General features: G+C 43.9%; 1 protein-coding gene across 1 annotated transcript in view; it reads right to left on the bottom strand.

Moving 5' to 3' along the window:
* RAD51C (RAD51 paralog C) overlaps positions 1 to 21,075 on the bottom strand; it is a 59,477-nt gene extending 38,402 nt beyond the window's left edge. The window contains exons 1-4 of the mRNA XM_039321245.1: positions 20,885 to 21,075; positions 16,463 to 16,721; positions 4,287 to 4,453; positions 594 to 727 (exon numbers count right to left, since the gene is read on the bottom strand). Coding sequence (XP_039177179.1) covers positions 594 to 727; positions 4,287 to 4,453; positions 16,463 to 16,721; positions 20,885 to 21,005 — 681 coding nt within the window. The 5' untranslated portion in view covers positions 21,006 to 21,075. The remainder of the gene's footprint in view (positions 1 to 593; positions 728 to 4,286; positions 4,454 to 16,462; positions 16,722 to 20,884) is intronic.
* Between the last annotated feature and the right edge of the window lie 353 nt (positions 21,076 to 21,428).

The following is a 21,428-nucleotide window of genomic DNA, read 5'->3' on the forward strand; positions in this document are numbered from 1 at the left end:
ATGGTTATCAAATGAGGACTATCTGTATATTCTTACAAATTCTACCAAACACTAGAAAGGAAACCAGACCTTCCTTACTTATTTTTAAATGAGGGAAAAAATGAGACTATGTAAATTTGAAGAAGGTAGAAAAAACTACGTATTGTTTATGCACTACAGGCAGTCCTTGACTTACAACCAGTGACCATTCAAAATTTAGAGGCACTAAAAAAAGGGACTTGCGACTGCTTTTCGCATTTGCAACCATTCTAGCATCCCTGCAGTCATGAGATAGAAATTTGGATGCTCCATCACTGACTCATATTTATGACAGTGTCCCGGGGTCACGTGATCCACTTTTGCGCCCGTCTGACGAGCAAAGTCAACGAGGAAGCCAGATTCAGCAAACAATCATGTGACTAGTTTAACAGCTGCAATGTTTCACGGAATTGTGGCAAGGTTGTTAAGTTGGGCAAAACTCACTTTCAAAGCGGTCTTGCTTAGCAATAGAAATTTTGGTCTTAATCGTGGGTCGTAAAGTCGAGGACTATCTGCACTGCAACTCTTAATACATTCTCTTCCCCCCGCGAGGTACACTTCTTTTTGGCCCTTACCTTTGGGTGTCCAGAGAGGAAATCTGGGAGGAGGTAAACCTGTGCCAGCAGCTCCATATAGTCATGGCAACGGAAGTAATAAATATGGGAAAGAATATTTTCAAGAGAGAAAGTCTCCAGGGCTATTTGATGATCTGAAGAAAAAAGGGGAGGGGGAAAAAAACCCAATAAAAACCTATATTGAATTTACTGTTTATTCCTCATTCCTGGCTTGAGACAGAGGCAGTTGACAGAGCAAGGTATCGGGAAATAATCAGCTCCTTTCAGAGATAGCTTGTGGTAGTCTTTTGTAATAATAAATCACATAGTCATATGATCAATCATACAATACAATCATACAATCACCACGATGTAAAAAAGATGTTGAGACTCTAGAAAGAGTACAGAGAAGAGCAACAAAGATGATTAGGGGACTGGAGGCTAAAACATATAAGGAATGGCTGCTGGAGTTGGGTATGTCCAGTTTAACGAAGAGAAGGATGAGGGGGGACATGATAGCAGTGTTCCAATATCTCAGGGGCTGCCCCAAAGGAGAGGGAGTCAAGCTATTTTCCAAGGCGCCTGAAGGCAGGACAAGAAGCAATGGATGGAAACTAATTAAGGAGAGAAGCAACCTAGAACTAAGGAGAAACTTCCTGACAGTTAGAACAATTAACCAGTGGAACCACCTGCCTCCAGAAGTGGTGAATGCTCCAACAGTGGAAGTTTTTAAGAAGAGACTGGACAACCATTTGTCTGAAATGGTATAGGGTTTCCTGCCTGAGCAGGGGGTTGGACTAGATGACTTCCAATGTCCCTTCCAACTACTACTACTACTAGTAGTACTAGTACTACTACTACTACTACTTCTTCTTCTTCTTCTTCTTCTTCTTCTTCTTCTTCTTATTATTATTATTATTATTATTATTATTATTATTATTATTATTATTATTATGGATCATCGCACAGTCAGCCAGATGTTCAGACTGGATTTGGCATTTTGTCTACCTATCGAGTCCTTACCCACTATCCAGACTTTTTTGTCTTTCTTATCGACAATTGTTGTTGTTATTATTATTATTATTATATACCTAGTACGATCAAATGATAACCGTCTCTAGATAGACATATGTAAACGACATATTATTATATATCAGTATAATACATAAATATTAAGAATGTCTTGTTGCATCTTAAAACATCTATTAGGTGTTGGGACTCGAAGAAAATGCCTGCCCCAAACCCTGACAAAACCCAGATTTTTTGTACTGCCGCATTGCATACATTTTCCCTCAGCATTTTGTCAAATACCTTGAACGGTTCCAAGAAATTTGGGTTTTAGTTCAAGGGAGATTGTTGTGAAATTTCTAATGAATTCTGCCCGTGGAATGAAACCAATCCATGTAATCCAGTTTCTCAAGGACTGCTGCCTCAGGTCAGAAGATATTCTGGGGAATTTTTATTTATTTCTTTTCATGTATTTACATCCCGCCTTTATTATGTGGTGATGACTCCCCTGGACACTTCCCCAGATCTCTCTCCAGATGTCAGCTGGGAGGAAGATGAATTAGTAGCACTTCTGGAAGGGAGTTGGCCAATGGCTCCAAGCAGCCGCTTGAGAGGGATTTTTGGCTGAAGCACAGCTGCAGCAGGACAGCCCTGAGGCTTCAGGTGGGGAAAGCACGCAGCTGCAGCCAGCCAGTGACGAGAAAAAGGAACTGCCTTCTGCACCTGCTCCAAGAACAGGCAGGGCAAAGAAAAGGCAGGAGCAGAGAAGGTCAGCCAGATTACTTGCGAGGAGAAAACCTCGCCCTTCTTGATGGGCTGCACCAGAAGCCGGCTGCCACAGCAGACAGATGGAAGCAATGCTGGGAACAAAGTCTTCATTTCCTAGCTGTATGTTTTCTGGTTGTCGTGATTCTTGCCTTGCTTTGGATCAGGGGTCTTCAAGCTTGGCCCTTTGGACTTGTGGACGTCAACTCCCAGAATTCCTCAGCCAGCATAAAAGGGCCAAGTTTGAAGACCCCTGCTTTGGATTGACATCGTGCCTTGACTTGGATTGTGCCTGGGTGAACCCTGGACTTTTCTTGCCTCATGAATCCTCTTCCGATTGTGGTTTTGATTTTGCCTGGTGGGTTTATTTTGATTGGGAAACTTTCAAATGCCTTGTGGGCTCGTTGGCCATTGCTGTGGACGAGCTTTGGTCTGCTTGTGGCTGGACTTAATTGGGACACTTCTGGGTTTTGGGTGAAGGGAGTTGAGGAGAATATTAATAAACCCATGTCAACGCTGCAAATATTGTATATTCTTGCTTTTGACAATATGCAGAATTGTCTGGTAAATATGGGGTTAATAAAGAGCACAAGGGGCGTTGGGGGCAAAGCCTGGGAAAGAAAGAGGAAGAGAACTTAGATCCTAGCATCCCTCCGTTGTGCCTGTGCCAACATTTTGTAACAATAAAAGACTTTTAGGAAAATCAATGCCTGGAAGTTCTTTGGAAGGTTTCATTAGCCGGAACTACAACAACCCACTAAACCACAGATATGTGCGTGTGTATGTGTGTGTGAGTGAGCGAGACAGCGCATATTTTCACATATAATTCAAGGTGGTGAACATTCCCGATACGCCTTCCTACTCCTATTTTCCCCACAACAGCAACCCTGTGAGGTGGGTTGGGCTGAGAAAGACTGGCCCAAGGTCACCCAGTTAAGTTTTCATGGCTAAGATGAGACTTTGATTCTCTTGCTTTCTAGCCTGGTGCCATAACCACTAGACTAAGCATTTCCACCAGTTTTCTAATGTTACTTTCCTATTAGGACTGTATGTATATTATTTTCACCCACCTTAAGAACCTGTCCTTTTGGAAGGGTACTTAAAAAGCAAGCCTTGAAATTCAGCACTCTCCAAGCAGTTCTTGCAAAATCTGACAAAGAATGAAGAGCTAAAGAATGTGCTTCTGAGCCTTTTTCCTTTATGTGCTTTCATCATCTTATATGCTTTGGGTGGGCATAGGAAATACAGAATACAGAATGACAGAGTTGGAAGGGACCTTGGAGGTCATCTAGTCCAACCCCCTGTTCAAGCAGGCCTTATACCATTCCAGTCTCTTCTTAAAAATTTCCAGTGTTGGAGCATTCACCGCTTCTGGAGGCAGGTGGTTCCACTGATTAATTGTTCTAACTATCAGGAAATTTCTCCTTAGTTCTCTTCTTGATTAGTTTCCATCTGTTGCTTCTTGTCCTGCCTTCAGTGCTTTGGAGAATAGCTTGACTCCCTCTTCTTTGGGGCAATTCCTTAGATTTTGGAACACTGTTATCATGTCACCCCTAGTCCTTCTTTTCATTAAACTAGACATGTCTACGCTTCGGTGCCCAATGGCTTTTCTCTTATTCCAAATTTGGGGATGTCCATTGGTTTATTACTGTCAATGTTTTTCAATCTTGGTCACTTAGCTGGCAGAGCCGGCTGGAGAATTCTGGGAGCTGAAGTCCACTTATCTTCAAATAGCCAAGTTTGAGGAAACACTGATTACTACAACCTAATTCTGTATGAATAAAACCTTCCGACTCAGCTTTGCATACAGTTACTTCCTATATTTGAGTAAATATTGAATGGATCTATGACAGTAAAGAAATAAATGGAACCGTTCGGATACGTAGCCAGGGGGAAAAAAAGCATACTTTGCACGAAGGCAAATAGAGTTTGGCAATTAACCTTCTTCTGGGTGCACTTCAGCAATAAGCTGACAGTGACGAATGCAGGCTTCTGCTATATCCACAACTCGATCAACCATAAAGCTCCCCTCCGTATCGATGAATATAGCTTCTGCAGCAAGTCCACCAAAGCATTCTGGAATCTGCACATCCACCACTAGTTGCATGCTGGAAGGAAAGAGGGAGAGAAGGAGAATGATAATAAAACATCAACGTAGAAAAGTTATTAAGGATCAACTCATCGTTTTACTACTCTGATGGCTGAAAATGCAAAGGGTCTACAAGATCTTGGAATAAAAGATAGCAAGCGCAGTGAGAAACATGGGGCTGCAACGATGATCAGTTGCAGGAACTGAGTAGGTCTAACCTAAGAAACGACTGGGGTGACATGATAGGAGCTTTCCAATATTTGAGGGGCTGGCACAAAGAAGGGGGGGGGGATCAACCTATTCACCATAGCATCTGAAGGCAGGACAAATAATAATACTAATAATAATACTAATAATACGAATAATAATAATAAAGTTGGAAGGGACCTTGGAGGACATCTAGTCCAACCCCCTGCTCAGGCAGGAAACCCTATACCATTTCGAACAAATGGCTGTCCAGTCTCTTCTTAAAAATCTCAAGTGTTGGAGCATTCACCACTTCTGGAGGCAGGTTGTTCCACTGATTAATTATTCTAACTGTCAGGAAGTTTCTCCTTAGTTCTAGGTTGCTTCTCTCCTTGATGAGTTTCCATCCGTTGCTTCTTGTCCGGCCTTCAGGCGCTTTGGAGAATAGCTTGACTCCCTCTTCTTTGGGCAGCCCCTGAGATACTGGAAGACTGCTATCATGTCCCCCCTCGTCCTTCTCTTCATTAAACTAGATATACCCAATTCTAGCAGCGGTTCCTTATATGATTTAGCCTCCAGTCCCCTAATCATCTTTGTTGCTCTTCTCTGTACTCTTTCTAGAGCAGTGGTTCTCAACCTGTGGGTCGGGACCCCATTTGGGGTTGAACGACCATTTCACGGGGGTCGCCAAACAATGCAGTCCACCATTTTTCCCCCTTTTCTTTAGCTATGCTACTCCCTTTTATTCTATTGGCTTTTGAAAGCCAATAGAATAGACTCTCTTGAATAGAGTCTAATTCTATTGTCTTTCAAAAGCCAATAGGAATCGTCCAGGCTCTCTCTGCCCTGCTGAGCCCGCCAAAAGTCCCATTCTGCAAACGGTGCTGCACCAGTTGAGTAGTCTTCGACTTACGACCGGTTGAGTAGTCCTCGACTTATGACTGGTTGGGGGTCATGGCATTAAAAAGGTTGAGAACCACCGTTCTAGAGTCTCAACATCTTTTTTACATCGTGGTGACCAAAACTGGATGCAGTATTCCAGTAACAGGTAGAAGAGGAAATCCACCTAAAACTAAGGAGAAATTTCCTCACAGTAACAGCAATCAATGGAGCAACTTGCCTTGAAAAATTGTGGGTGCTCCATCACTGGAGGTTTTAAAGAAGAGATCAGACAGGCAATTGTCCAGAATGGTATAAGGCAGGGGTCTTCAAGCTTGGTCCTTTTATGACTTGTGGATTTCAGCTCTTAGAATTCCTCAGCCAGGCACACTGGCTCAGGAATTCTGGAGTTGAAGTCCACAAGTCATAAAAGGGTCAAGTTTGAAGACCCCTGGTATAGGGTCTCCGGCTTGAGCAGGGGATTGGACTAGACCAAGGCTTTTCAACCAATGGTACGGGTACCACCTCTGGTACATTGGCACCTGGCAGGTGGTACGCGACCATCCTAGAAAAGTGGTAGCAGAGGAGGGGAATGAGCTGAACCGGTGGCAGCACTGCACAAGCCTGAGCGAGAAATGGCTGGAGCTGCAGGGCTGTCAGGGCTCAGCGGAAGCGCCAGGATCAACGCCAGGCTCCAGCTGGAGCTCGGCGCTGATCCTGATGCTTCTGCTGAGCCCAGAAGAAGTGCCAATCAGTTGGAATGTTGCAGCCTCTCCAGGGTCTTGTGATTTACATTCAGATGCTTGGCAACAGATTCATATTTATGACGGTCACAGTGTCCCAAAGTCATGTGAAGTGACCAAAACCTGCTGCAACCACCCAGCAGACGGGGGGAATAAAAACCAAACACCCCCCCCACCCCACCCCCGCTGCCAATCCTGAACAGAAATGCTCACAACAATGGAAACCTCGGACAGGAGGAAGAGAACCGCCAGGTGGGCAGGCAGGTGTCTTGCTCGGCTGTGGCTTGGGGGGCACTTTTTTCAGTGCCATTGTAACTTCAAACAGTCACTAAGTGAACTGTTGTAAGTCGAGGACTACCTGTACTTTATCACTTTTTTCCTTTTTTTGGTCAAGTTTTTGATACCTTGCTAGGTGATTGGTGGTACTCAGATATTGCCATATGCTAAAAGTGGTACAATGGGTGAAAAGGTTGAAAAGCCCTGGACTAGAAAACCTCCAAGGTCCCTTCCAACTCTGCTATTCTGTATGCTAAATATAAAGACCACCAAATTAATGACAACAGGTACAACAACCAGCCTTAGGATTGACAACCAAGATGTCAAAGTGTTACTGTTTTCCTTTTAAAAGCAACCATCAACCTGGCATGTTATAGTTCAGTGGTCCCCAACCCCTGGTCCGTGGACCAGTACTGGGCCATGGCATGCCAGCAACCGATCCACAAAAACAAGCAAAGCCCCATCCGTGGGATGCAGGCAGCACACAAAACCACGCACTCTCCAGTCCGTGGAAAAACCTTTCTCCACGGAACCGGTCCCTGGTGCCCAAAAGGTTCGGGACCTCTGCTGTAGTCCATGGGGCTGCAAAGAGTCCGGACATGACTTAGCAACTGAATAACAATAATAAAAGAACAAGCAGTCAAAAATTATGCTGTAGACTAGAACTTGGAAGAACAGCCATGAAGGCCTTGGAAAACACATTCAGAAGCCATGATGTGTGTATTTCTATAAAGAGCAGAATTTTGCAAGCTATGGTATGGCCATGCTTGACTCTGTGGATAGTGAAGTTGAACTTTGAAGCAGTACAGGAAAAGTAGTGATGCTTCTGAACTTTGGTGTTGGAGAAGACTCCTGCGAAGACCATTGACAGTCAAGAAAACGAACCAATGTTATCATCAAACAAATCAACCCAGACTCACTTGAGGCACAAATGACTAGACTCAAATCATTCTATTTTGGACACATCATGCAAAGATTTAGCTATGTGGAGAAGCCTCTAATGTTGGGAAAGGTGAAAAGAAAGAGAAGAAGATGACCAGCAGCAAGGGTGAGGGACGACACCAAGCTGGCAGGAACACCACTTTGCAATGCCTTGGTAAGGCCACACTTGGAATATTGCATCCAGTTTTGGTCACCACGATGTAAAAAAGATGTTGAGACTCCAGAAAGAGTACAGAGAAGAGCAAAAAAAGATGATTAGGGGACTGGAGGCTAAAACATATAAGGAACGGTTGCTGGAATTGGGTATGTCTAGTTTAACAAAAAGAAGGATGAGGGGGGACATGATAGCAGCCTTCCAATATCTCAGGGGCTGCCCCAAAGAAGAGGGAGTCAAGCTATTTTCCAAAGCGCCTGAAGGCAGGGCAAGGAGCAACGGATGGAGACTAATCCAAGAGAGAAGCAACCTAGAACTAAGGAGAAACTTCCTGACAGTTAGAACAATTAACCAGTGGAACAACCTGCCTCCAGAAGCGGTGAATGCGCCAACACTGGAAGTTTTTAAGAAGAAACTGGACAGCCATTTGTCCGAAATGGTATAGGGTTTCCTGCCTGAGCAGGGGGTTGGACTAGATGACCTCCAAGGCTCCTTCCAATTTTATCATTATTATTATTATTATAAGACTCGGTTACAGTGGTGAGAAGAACATTGTCTGAAGATCTGAAAGACAGATCGTCATGGGGGAAAAAAATCTATGCGGTTACTAAGAGTCAAGTTGATGGTACATAAGCAATCAATCCTTAACCAAAGAAATCAATCTTTTATCTTTCAAAGAGCATATTGAAGGGGGAAAAATGTCTGTGGTGAAGAACTTTTAAGATTTGTAGTCTGAAGGGTGAGAACTAGTTAGACTTTACTCTTGGTGACTACCTGGATAAGTCCCTGCAGTTGTCTTGGCAACATTTTTGGGAATTGGTTTGTCCTATCCTTCTTCTTATACAGGGGTCTTCAAACCTGGCCCTTTTACAACTTGTGGACTTCAACTCCCAGAATTCCTCAGACAGGCACGCTGGCTGAGGAGTTCTGGGAGTTGAAGTCCACAAGTCATGAAAGGGCCAAGTTTGAAGACCCCCTGTTCTTACAGCTGAGAGTGAGCAGCCCAAAGTCATCCAGCTGGCTTTATGCCTAAGGCAGGACTAAAACTCAGCCATCCAGTTTTTATCCAGGTGCCTTGCATAATTATACCATAAAAATTAAAGACTGTATGGGATCCTTGGTGCTTTCTGAGCTTGGTTGTTTTCTTGCAAACTTTTCATAACCTAAAGTAGGTAACATCATCAGTGCTAGTCCATTATTTTAACTGTGAGCTGTCCCCTCATTTCAATCCTGACATACAAATATTTTCCTTTATTGGTTAAGACTGTATTTGGAAATCCCATTACTTACAAGACCTCAATGTCAGGACATATGAATAAGCCTGGGGCAGTGTCTATAAACAGTGAGCATTAAAATAAACACAACTAAGTCCCCAAAGCATATGCATCATTCATAGACACGTGGTTTGTTTAACAGGACTTAGTTTAACACGCCCCGAACTAGGAAAAAGTTACTCCGTCCATTTTACGCCTTGAGATGAACCTTGCCATTTTGCAAACGAACAAGATTGCAATGCATTTTAAGTAATCTACTGTACTTGGGTTTATTTCTTTCCAGAACAGTTTCATCATACAAAATACTCCTACGGTACACAGTGGGGTTGTGCAGAGCTTTGGAAAGAATTCAGAAAAGGTGCCCCGGAGTGGGTAGGAGTGTCTTTCCTGAGATTCTGCAATTGCCTCCTGCTTTAAGGAATTGCTTACAAGTGCTACCTTTTCTGCATTATTTCCGAAGTCTTATTGTTCAGCATTTTATGCAATCCAATATATTCATAATAGCAGGGCTCAGATGCATAAATTTATTGTGATGGGAACAAGCCTCATTCCAGATTTCAACACCTCCCTCTCTCATTCTGGCCCAGCTATAAGAACAGAAGCCTTTCCTTCTGTTTCAATTAAGCAATTTAATCTTACATCTGAATCTTAAATGGAGAGTGATCCTAAGCTACACTTTCACGAAACAAGACTGCAGTATGGAACGTGACACAAACCCTGGTTAAGAATAAATGTACCGTACCAGGTTCTGTAAAAATGAAAATGGGGGTTACCAAATTTCCTTCGGCTGCTGCACAGAGGAGGAAGATGGGAGAGTGTTTCTGACATATTTTACTGGGACAAGCAATAAAATCATCTGGAGGACCTCGGCGCAGCTGTTAAAAACATTTAGCAACAAAGCTAGAAAAAGCCAGCAGAGGGGATGTTGTGTAATGTTTATTGCAAACATTTATATTGTTGATTAGAACGATTTCGATCCCATGGATTCGGGACTCACAAAGTAATTATATAACGGGGGAAAAATGGAACAGGATTTTTATAAAAAGCGTCGTTACATAATTAGAACAGACACTTTCCTTGGGAAGCTGTTCTACACTCTCAGTCTTACATTTGATGTTGAGATTTCAGAAAGAGTGCAGAGAAGAGCAATAAAGATGATCAGGGGACTGGAGATTAAAACATATATAGAACGGTTGCAGGAATTGGGTATGTCTAGTTCAGTGATGGCGAACCTTTTAGAGACCCAGTGCCCAAACTGCAACTCAAAACCCACTTAGAATTGGGCTCTAAGTGCCGACTCTGGCATGCGTGCCATAGGTTCGCCACTATTGGTCTAGTCCACAGGTCGGCAACCTGCGGCTCCGGAGCCGCATGCGGCTCTTTGAGCCTTCCCCTGTGGCTCCCAGCCTCCTCTGCCTTTGCAGAGAGAGAGAGACAGAGAGAGGCAATTGCGCTTCCCTGCTTCAATCTCTGTGTGTGTGTGTGTGTGTGTGTGTGTGAGAGAGAGAGAGAGAGAGAGAGTGTGTGAAAGAGAGTGTACTCACATGTTCTCCGAGGAGTGTACTCACATGTTCTCCGAGGAGCTGAAAAGCTTACTGGGCGGAGCTCCTCCCTTTGCTGCGTCTCTGCAGGAAGCAGGAAGCAGGAAGGGCAGGAGAGAGCTAGCTAGCCCAGCTAGGCTGACTCAGGAATTCTGGGAGTTGAAGTCCATGAGTCATAAAAGAGACGAGGTTGCCTACCCCTGATCTTGTTGGACAACAGCTTGAAGCTTGCCAGGTGAGCAGCAGATAGGAGGGGGGGGGGGAGAAAGAGAGAGAGAGAAAGAGAGAGGGAGGGAGGGAGAGAGAGAGAGAGAGAGAGAGGGGAAGAGGAGTGGTAGACCAAGGGCAGATAGAGAGGGAGGGAGAGAGACAGAGAGAGAGAGAGACCCTTTTGACATCTAAAATGAAGATAACACTGCATATATCCTTTTTTTAACCTGTGTGTGTGTGTGTGTGTGTGTGTGTGTGTGTGTATACACATACATACATATACACACACACACACACACACAAATACCCCCCCCCACAAACACACACACCTATAATAAAGGTAAAAAAGGATATATGCAGTGTTATCTTCATTTTAGATATCAAAAGGGTTTTGCGGCTCCCAGTGTTTTGTTTTTGATGGGAAACGGGTCCAAGTGGCTCTTTAAGTGTTTTGGGTTCCCTACCCCTGGTCTAGTCTAACAGAGAGAGGGACCAGGGGTGACATGATAGCAGTGCTCCAATATTTGAGGGGCTGCCACAAAGAAGAAGGAGTCAAGCTATTCCAAAGCACCTAAAGGCAGAACAAGAAGCAATGGGTGGAAGCTAATCAAAGAGAGAAGCAACCTAGAACTAAGGAGAAATTTCTTGACAGTGAGAACAATCACTGGAACAACTTGCCTCCAGAAGTTGTGGGTGCTCCAACACTGGAAATTTTTAAGGAGAGCTTGGACAGCTATTTCTCTGAAATGGGGTCTCCTGCTTGAGCAAAGGGTTGGACTGGAAGATCTTCAAGATCCCTTTCAACTCTGTCATTCTGTTATAAGAATCTGTTTACATTGCAAGAATTTTGTGACTTATCTTACCCTCATGAATGACTCCTGGAAAGAAACGGGATTCTCCCCAATATGCAGCCAAAGATTGGGGCCAAGAAAACTGAACACAGTGCAGCAGCAGTAACGAGGATGAGGAATTTTGCAGGACATTACAACAGAGAGATCAATAGGTAGAATTCGAAACTTCTGAAGTTTTTACACCAATGCGCAGAGTGCAAAAAAGAAACAGGGAAATCCTAAATCAGGAAAACAAATGAGCTTAGGTGAATATTCCTGAAAAGTCTGCAAAAAGGCAGCCAAGCTCAGAGAGCACCAAGGACCCCACAGTTCAACCCTGAGCTGCAAATATACTCCTCTATGGGTACATTGTTGAAAGTTGGTGGGAAGATACTTAACACTGGCATGTATAGCAGTGCAAAGTAGCAATTTATTCAGATGGAACAAACTCAACAGAAAGGGTGTGGGAGTGTTGAATTAAATGTAAAGAACAAAATAGGCTTGTTCAGAAATTGAGGAAAGAGCGTGGAAACCCTGTATAAGATATGTATTGAAAATATATTATTTATTGATTGAATAAATGTATTTGCCACCTATCTCGCCATGAGGTGTCTCTGGATGGCTTACATCAGACATGTCAAACCCAAGGCCCGGGGGCCGGATGCGGCCCGCAAAGTGGTTTCATGTGGCCCACGAAGCCATCCTGGAAACAGTGAGGGAACGGCCCCTGCTGCCTTGGCCCTGGTCCAGGCCAGCTGGGAGCCAATGTACAATTTTGTGGTGGCCATCTATGCTGAAACGCATTCAATCTTAGCTCCATAAGCCCCCCCCCCACATGGCCTGAGAGGAACAGTGAGGCTCCTCCAGTGGACCATGCCTTGGCACTTGCCCCAGTTCCACCCCCTTCTGCCAGGGATCCTCAGATCTTTCCCACTCCTGCCCAAGCCCCCACAGGCACCCTTGACGCGAACGATGTACAGCTGGCCACACCCACCCAGTAGGGCACACCTATTCCATCCACACCCACCCAGTAGGCTGCATCCACCCTGGCCACACCCCCCCGGCCCCCCCGGAGGGCAACTGCAATGCTGATGCGGCCCTCAATGAAATTGAGTTTGACACCCCTGGCTTACATTGTTAAAAGAATATTATCTCTAAGAATACAGAGAGAAACAAAAACCAGATAGGATTATGAGAGTTTATTACTGACCGTTTGGACAGGCAGAAGATAAAGATGGGGTCATGAGGTCATAGGAACATAATTATGGCCCATCTAGTCCAGCAGTCTGTTCTCACAGTGGCCAGCCATGCACACAAGAAAGCCCACTAGTCTCCCAGCGGATGGCCTTCAGTGGCTGTCACACAGCCACCAAGGTTAATGGCTATTGATCTATTTGCATTAGATGACCAGTCTTTCAAAGAGGCAGGCAATATTGATAATGGAAAATTTCAATTATCTTGACATCTGCTGGGAATCGGCCAAGCGTCAAAGGTCAAACAAATTCTTGTTCTCTCTTGCCGACTTCATTTCTTGGAAGATATATAAAAAAAAAAAAAAAAAGAAGGGGATTTGCCATCCCGGATCTAATTCTCACCATCAGAGTTTAAACCAGTGGTTCTCAACCTGTGGGTCGGGACCCCATTTGGGGTCGAACGACCATTTCATGGGGGTCGCCAAACAAGGCTGTCCGCCATTTTTCCCCCTTTTCTTTGGCCACGCCCCTGGCACCCGGTGATGTATAAGTGGTTGGGGGTCACCACAACATGGGAAACTGTATTATGGGGTCGCGGCATTAGAAAGGTTGAGAACCACTGGTTTAAACAATTGAAAATGACAGGTATCTTGGGGGAGTGGGGGAGTGAACACGTTAGCCTTGAATTAATGATATCTGGAGAAAGAGAAAGGAGAAAGAGAGCAGATTTTGATGAACTCTCTAAGGAAGGAAAGGTCAGTTCCAATGGCCCTGGGATCCCAACAAAGAAAATTGTACAGGACGGGTAGGAAGTCCTGCAAAATGACACCCTGAAAGTCCACTCGCAAACAATTCCCGTGAGAAAAAAAGAGAGAGAGAGAAATCAAAAGAGGCCAAGGTGGGTATGTGCAGAATTCTCTAAAATGCTGAAGAAGAGTAAAAGAATCATACATGGGAAATGAAAGGAGGGGAATAGAAAGAACGAATAGAAAAGTTACCTCCCTCCAGAAATTGTGGGATCTGTCAAAAAAGGCAGAACTGAGAGTGAGGCAAGTCTTTCAAAAGACACCACAAATGATGAATGTGACAGAACTAAAGGAAAAGTAAAGAGACGGCAGATCTTTACAATGGGCCTTAAAAAAACGACTTATGACTGTTTCCCACACGTATGACACGTTGATCACTTGTGGTCATGTGATCAAAATTCGGGGGCTTGGCAACTGGCACGCGCTTATGATGGTTGCTGTGTCCTGATGTCATGTGATCAGCTTTTGCAACCCTCCGATAAGTACAGTTAGTGGGGGAAGCCAGCTTCAACTAACAACTGTGTTGCTAACTTAACAACTGCAGTGATTCACTTAACAACCATGGCAGGAAAGTTCATAAAATGGGGCAAACTCACCTAACAACTGACTTGCTTAGCAATGGACATTTTGGGCTCCACTGTGGTTTAGAAGCGAGGACTATATGTAATAGTGAGATGGCACCGCGCCCAAACTCCTGATTTTGTATCTGGCTTCTCTTGGAATGGAAAAAAATGCCTGGTTCATTAATTCTATGAACAGGAAGGAAAACCTGAGGAAGATGAGCTCTTACTGTCATTTCCTAGGTATTATACTATCCCAGAGGCAAAAGGCTCTATGTATTCAATTCAAATACTTATTAAATAGGACCGCTTGGTTAAGCTACGCCAAAGCCAAACAAAACACGGCTTCAATCAGGTGTAGAAATCCAGCCATTATATCCATAATAGGAATTCTTAAATCTTTTTAAAGATAGATGCCAGTTTTATAACCCACATTAAAAGCGGCACACTGGCTGAAATGAATTTGCTGAAAGCCAGCCAGTACATTCAGGATCAAAAGCTGATCAAGAGATTTTTTTCAGTCTGTAGGGAAGGCACGCGTGCCTGGCTGAGGAATTCTGGGAGTTGAAGTCCACAAGTCATAAAAGGGCCAAGTTTGAAGACCCTCTGCTGTAGGAGTTCACTAACAGAAATGCTAGTAGTACATATGCTGAGTGTTAAGCGGTCGTTTTTTAAGGTCTGACTGTTCCTATCTGTTTTGAGTCCATGCCAGCCAGTGGACCCGGAGCTGAGTCCAAGGAATCAGAAGAGGAGGGGGAGGGGCCTGGAGAGCCATCAGAGTCGGAGGAAGACTCTGATGAGCTCCAGGACTTACAATCTGATGAAGAGCCTGGCCCCTCCACTCCTGCTCAGGCTGAGACCCAGCTGTGCTGGGAAGCTGAGTCAGACTCTGAGGACTCACAGCTGGAAGACATGATAGATGCTGGCAAACGCAGACAGGCAACAAGAGCAGGACAGAGGGAGGCAATGGGGCAGCTCCAAGGGAGGAGGAGAAGGCATTGAGAAGCCATGCCTGGGGGCTGCATAATAAAAAGGGAAGGTGTGGGCAGTGCTGGTTGCTGAAGGCAACCATTTGCAAAGGACTCCAGTTTCATGGAAATCTCTTTTGTTTGCCTTGCTTGTGAACAATTCTCTGTTGGAATTGCATTCTGTTTGCCTTGAACAATTCTCCATTTGCATTTTTTTTTGTTTGCCTTTGCTTTTGGGACATTTTGCAGGACTGTACCTAATTAATAAAAGGGGTTTGTTTTTCCTGCATTTCCAGCCTACTTGTTAAAAGAGGGGTTTGTCCTTGTGAATTAACAAGAACTCACATAGGCTGGGACAGAACACTATCTAGCCAGTTTTGACTCTTTCCCAGTTATTTGCTCTGGCTGGTAGTAGCTTTCCATATACTTTATTAGATTTTCATCCCACCTTCATTATCTTTATAGATAAAGCAGTGAACATATATACTACTCCTTCCTCCTATTTCCCCCACAACAACCCTGTTTTAAGATTTATGGACTTCAACTCCCAGAATTCTTCAGCCAGCTATGCTAGCTAGGGAATTCTGGAATTTGAAGTCCATAAGTCTTAACATTGTACTAGACCAGTAGTGGCGAACCTACGGCACACGTGCCAGAGGCAGCACTCAGAGCCCTCTCTGTGGGCACGCATGCTATCACCCCAGACCCGCCTCCCCCTGCAGCCACCTCACCAGCATCCCCCCTGGAGGAGAGTTGTCCCTGGGCGCGGACGACATGGTGCAGCACAGCCAAGCACATGGCAAGACTTCACCCTCACGCCGTCGCACACAGATGATGCGTGGAGTGCGGAGGGCGTAGTTACCATGGCGCTGCTGGGCTGCCTGGGCGATCTGTAACGGGCCATGGAGGCGATGAGTGGCCCTGCGGGCTGGCGGGGGCCAGGCAGGGGGCGGGGCAGTTTTTGGGCACTCGGTCTCTAAAAGGTTCGCCATCACTGCACTAGACCAACCTCTCAGAGAGAAGTTTCTTTCACCAGCCACTTGATCTATTTAGCCTGTATTGGGAATGGGCTTCTGGATGCTAAGCATTGGGAAATGAGACTAAACATTGAGTTGTGATTTCAGTTCATCAAGATTTGATGGTATCAGCTTGAAGAGCTATGGTGGCGCAATGGTTAGAATACAGTATTGCAGGCTACCTCTGTCCACTGCCAGGAGTTCGATCCTGACCAGCTCAAGGTTGACTCAGCCTTCCGTCCTTCCAAGGTGGGTAAAATGAGGACCCAGACTGTTGGGGGCAAAGAGGCTGACTCTGCAAACTGCCCAGAGAGGGCTGTAAAGCATTGTGAAGCGATAGGTAAGTCTAAGTTTTCTTGCTAACAGTTAATAAAGTCAGTAAGATTTTTTCAAAAAGAATGATAAACAAGGGCAAATTACAGAAATGCGAGCTTTAGTAGTGTGTTTTACCACAATTGTGTTTTTCCGACACCTGGCACTCCGCAGATCTCCGTGATTTTGGTGAGCTGCACACCTCCACCCAGGATGTCATCCAGGGCGGAGCAAAAGGTGACGATGAATCCTTGAGTCTGCTCTTTTTCCAACAGTTCCAGAGCTGTACTCTTCTTAACGGCTTCTGCTTCGTCAGAAGTCTTTGCTCCATCGCTTTGCTGTTCCCGTTTGATCACCTTTAAAATTTCTAGAGCATCCTCTTTAGAAAGGCCAATCTCTGGAAAATCAAAACACCCAATATATTAATATGATAATTAAAAAGAGGCACATCTAGTTAACCAATAGCCACTTAAAGAGGTATCCTTCTTTAGAGAATACCTACAAAGAATTGAAACTTTTAAAGTTTTTTTTGTTTTGCTGCAGCTGCTACTGGGCAATTGCTTTTTAATTACTAGAAATGTTTCAACCTGTTTGTTATTAACTGTTCTTTTTATATATTGATAAATTGTGGTAGAGAAGGGCAGAGCAGGAATAAACAGCTGGTATGAAGGAAAAATATGAAGCTTTCCTAAAATTAAGTGCCATATATTTTCTTAGGGGTTTGATATATCTAAAAATCCCTTTTATTCCTCATTTTATTTCTGCTTCTTTAAATCCACCTTTTTTTTTTTAATGAAAACTAAAGCATGGTATGATAGCATCACCTTGTGGTCAACTAAGATAACAGTGCATTCCTACTGTTGTCCACTGAAAAGCAAAACCCACTGAGTTTATTCTCCAATTTATTTTATTACCTTAGAAATTAATGTATCTTACATTACAGTTCATAAAATGCCATAAATATCCAGAAAGTGACACAAGATTCTTTGAACTCATGTTATGAATCAACTCCTTCAACAGAGGCATTTTGCTTAAGATTCATGTAGAACACAGGAAAAAAAGTCTGTTTTAACAGATGGCAAGGAGATGCCCCATGGTGGGAGTATTTGAAGTGCAGGCGCACAAACACCCACCCACCCATATATATACATATATACACATGCACACACATATACATATACACAGACATATATACATACTGTATATAGTATTCTATATGTATGTATATGTATATATATATATTAAAATCAATAAATAGTTGAACACCAAGAGAATAAAATTATACAAAAGTTAAAAATGTTAAAATTTTTATTTACTAAACCTAGCTTTCGTCAAGAGCTCTTGACATCATCAAGGTGTAAACGGCAGTCGTTGGGAGGGCTTATATGCAGCCTCCAATCATTTGCGCTCGGCTCTTGGATCGTGTCATAGGTCCCAGCTGTGTGCGTTGTAATCCAAGTGTGTGTCCTGCATTAGGGTGTAGTTGTTTCTCACCCTTTCTATGTGTGCTGTTACGTGTGTCTTTCTCGCTAGTTCTAAAATTAGCTGGGGTATTTCCCCTTTCCTTGCAGTTAGTGCATGTTTCACTAGTTTCCCGTTTGTGATTCTGTCTGTCATGGGCAGTAGTTGCTGTTTTCTGCTTCCTTCTAGTCCTCCAACCATCCCCTCCGAGCCACATTCCAATCCTCCTTTTCTCTCAGATCGTAGCCCCCGTGTGCCATCCCGTCCTGCACCGCTCTCCCTCCTATTCCTTTCCATCACTTCCTTAGATCTATCATCACTCTCCTCCCTATATAGAATAGAATAGAATAGAATAGAATAGAATAGAATAGAATAGAATAGAATAGAATAGAATAGAATAGAATCTGGAAGGGATCTTGGAGGTCTTCTAGTCCCGCCCCCCGCTCAAGCAGAAAAACCTATATCATTTCAGACAAGTGACTGTCCAGTCTTTTCTTAAAAATCTCCAGTGATGGAGTGCCCACGATTTTTGGAAGCAAGATGTTCCACTGGTTAATTGTCCTCACTGTTAGGAACTTTCTCCTTCATTCCAGATTATCTCCTTGATCAATTTCCAACCGTTGTTTCTCGTCCTGCCCTCTGGTGCTTTGGAGAATAATTTGACCCCCTCTTCTTTGTGGCAGCCCTCAAATACTGGAACACTGCTATCATGTCACTCCTATTTCTTTTCTTTAGACTAGCCAAACCCAAGTCCTGCAGCTGTTCTTCATATGTTTTAGTCTCCAGGCCTTTGATCATCTTAGTTGCTCTTCTCTGAATTTTTTCCAAGGTCTCACCATCGTTTTTGTAGTACGGTGACCAAAATTGGTTGCAGTATTCCAGGTGTGGTCTCACTAGGGTTTTATAAAGCGGTACTAATACTTCACATAATCTTGATTCTATGCCTGTTTATACAACCCAGGATTGTATTAGCTTTTTTGGCTGCTGCTGCACACTGCTGGCTCATAGTCAAGTCATCGTCCACTAGGACTCCAAGGTCCCTCTTACAGTAACTGTTTTTGAACCAGGTCTTGCCTAATCTATACTTCTGTTTTTGATTTTTTCTGCCTAAATGTAAAGCTTTGCTTTTCTCCACATTAAAACTCATTTTGTTGGATAGGGCCCATTGTTCAAGTTTGTCAAGATCTTTTTGGATCCTGAGCTTGTCTTCTGGAGTGTTGGCTACTCCTGTCAATTTGGTGTCATCTGCAAATTTGATGAGTTCCCCTTCAATTCCCTCATCTAAGTCATTTATGAAGATATTGAAGATTCCTGGGCCTAAGACGGAGCCTTGTGGTACCCCACTGCTTACTTCTCTCCATGTGGATGTAGTATGATTGAGGACTTCTCATTGAGCACGGTATATCAGCCAGCTACAAATATATCTGGTGGTGATGTTATCTATTCCACCTTTTTCTAACTTACCAAGCAGCAGACTGTGGTCCAGTTTGTCAAATGCCTTACTGAAATCTAAGTATACTATGTCTACAGCATTTCACTGGTCTACTAATTTGGTCACTTTATCAAAGAATTAAATAAGATTGGTTTGGCATGATCTGTTTTTAACAAACCCGTGCTGGCTACCAGTTATATAACTTAGTTTGCTTCTAGTTGTTCACAGATCTGTTTTTTTGATTATCTTTTCCAGGATCTTCCCAGGTATTGATGTTAGACTGATTGGTCTGTAGTTTCCTGGGTCTGTTTTTTTTCCCTTTCTTGAAGATGGGAACTACATCAGCCCTTTTCCAATCCTCAGGTACTTTCCCTGGTGCTCCAGGATTTTTGAAAGATGTGATGTAATGGTTCTGAGATAACATCTGCCAGCTCCTTCAGAACTCTGGGATGTAATCTGTCAAGTCAATCAAAGTTATACACTGCCCATCTCACTATTCTATAATACACAATACACACGGAGTTCTACTTATTAGGGAATACAAGAGAATTTTAGGGAGAATGTTATATAAAGTTATGCATGTCAAAATGCCTAGTTATTGTTTTTAATACCGACCCGGGATATATGTTTAGCTAGCCATCTTCTAGGGCAGGGGTCTCCAACCTTGGTAACTTTAAGACTTGTGGACTTCAACTCCCAGAATTCCTCAGCCAGCCAAACTGGCTGAGGAATTCTGGGAGTTGAAGTCCACAAGCCTTAACATTGTCAAGGTTGGGGACCTCTATTCTAGGGGAGATGGGCAGCACAGAGATGTAATAAATAAAACAAAGTCAATAGATGAGCACTAGTTGTGAGTCTGACCCCCCCCCCTTGAGACCCTCCCCATTTTAAGGGATACAAAAAAATATGTATATCCTCCTCCACCACACAAAGCTCCGGCCAACAAGATGTGGGATTGTTAAATCCTATCAAGAAAAGGCGATTTCAAGATTATTGGTGGGGCAATATTGGAAGAAAAATTTGTTGCCTACTTTGGAAGAATGGATACTTAAAGTGTCTAATTTAGCAGATATGGAGGATCTCCGTCTATTTGAAAGACCATTCACAAGAAAGATATATTATGGAGAAGATGGATTGATTATATTCAGAAGAAATATGAAGTTGAAAAGTATTACCTTGCTTTTGAGTAGATTTTAGATAATTATTAATAGTTTTAATTATATTATTTTTGACTTAATTTGTTAATATTTGCATTGGAAAGGAGTTGAAGTGTCTTATGGTTTTGATTGAAAATATAGTTGGTTTATGTTAGTTGGATTATATTTGCTCATTATTTTGTTTTACCCTGTAATCAGCTCTGGGAAGTGGGGGAGGGGGGGAAGGGGTGGGGGGGTTCATATTGTAATAAGTTTATAAAACTTTTAATAAAAAGAAAGAAAAGGCGATTTCGGTTTATCGAGGCCCAGAAACCCATCCGAGTTCAAAACTTTTCCCCGAAAAATACACCAAGCGCCCCAAACGACGGAGGGCAAGAAGGCGACCATTAAACCTCCCCCAGGAGATGGTCGTGAGGAAAGAACCGAAAAAGCAAAGTTCAGTTCGGCCCAAATTGGCGAAGTTTTTTTCTTTGGGCGGGAAAACCGGTTTCCCTCAGCCGGCCGCGATACCTTTGCTCAGCTGGCAAGGCCCGACCTCCAGCACCTCCTGGGCAGTCTGGAAACCGGCGGCCGTTAGCTTCGCCCGCCAAGCCGGCGCCAAGGGGAAAGTGCCCAAATCCCTGAGCTCCATGAGGGAAAACAGCGAGCACCGTCCATGCTTCCCCGCCTTCCTGAGGCGATGGACTTCAACTCCCAAGAAGCCTCGCGGATAGCGCGCCTGCGCCGAAGAAAGAATTCAGGGGGCGGGGTTGCAATCCAGCCGCTTGCGGGGGCGGAGGGCTTTCGCTTTGGGACGGCTAGAACGAGCATGCGCCGGCTGGGGAGGATTCTGGGAGTTGAAGTTCAATCCCTTGCTGAAGGGGACAGCTTCTCGACAGGCTCACTCGAGAGGATTCTGGGAGCTGAAGTCCAGACACTTGACGGTGCTGGAGAGGATTCTGGGAGTTGGTCAAGCTATAGGCAGGCTCACCATTTGCTTAGTGCAGGGATCTTCAAACTAGGCCCTTTTATGACTCATGGACCTCAACTCCCAGAATTCCTCAGCCAGGCATGC

Source organism: Crotalus tigris, unplaced genomic scaffold (genome assembly GCF_016545835.1).
Source record: "Crotalus tigris isolate CLP2741 ecotype Arizona unplaced genomic scaffold, ASM1654583v1 scf7180000023723.778456, whole genome shotgun sequence".
Lineage (NCBI taxonomy): Eukaryota > Metazoa > Chordata > Lepidosauria > Squamata > Viperidae > Crotalus > Crotalus tigris.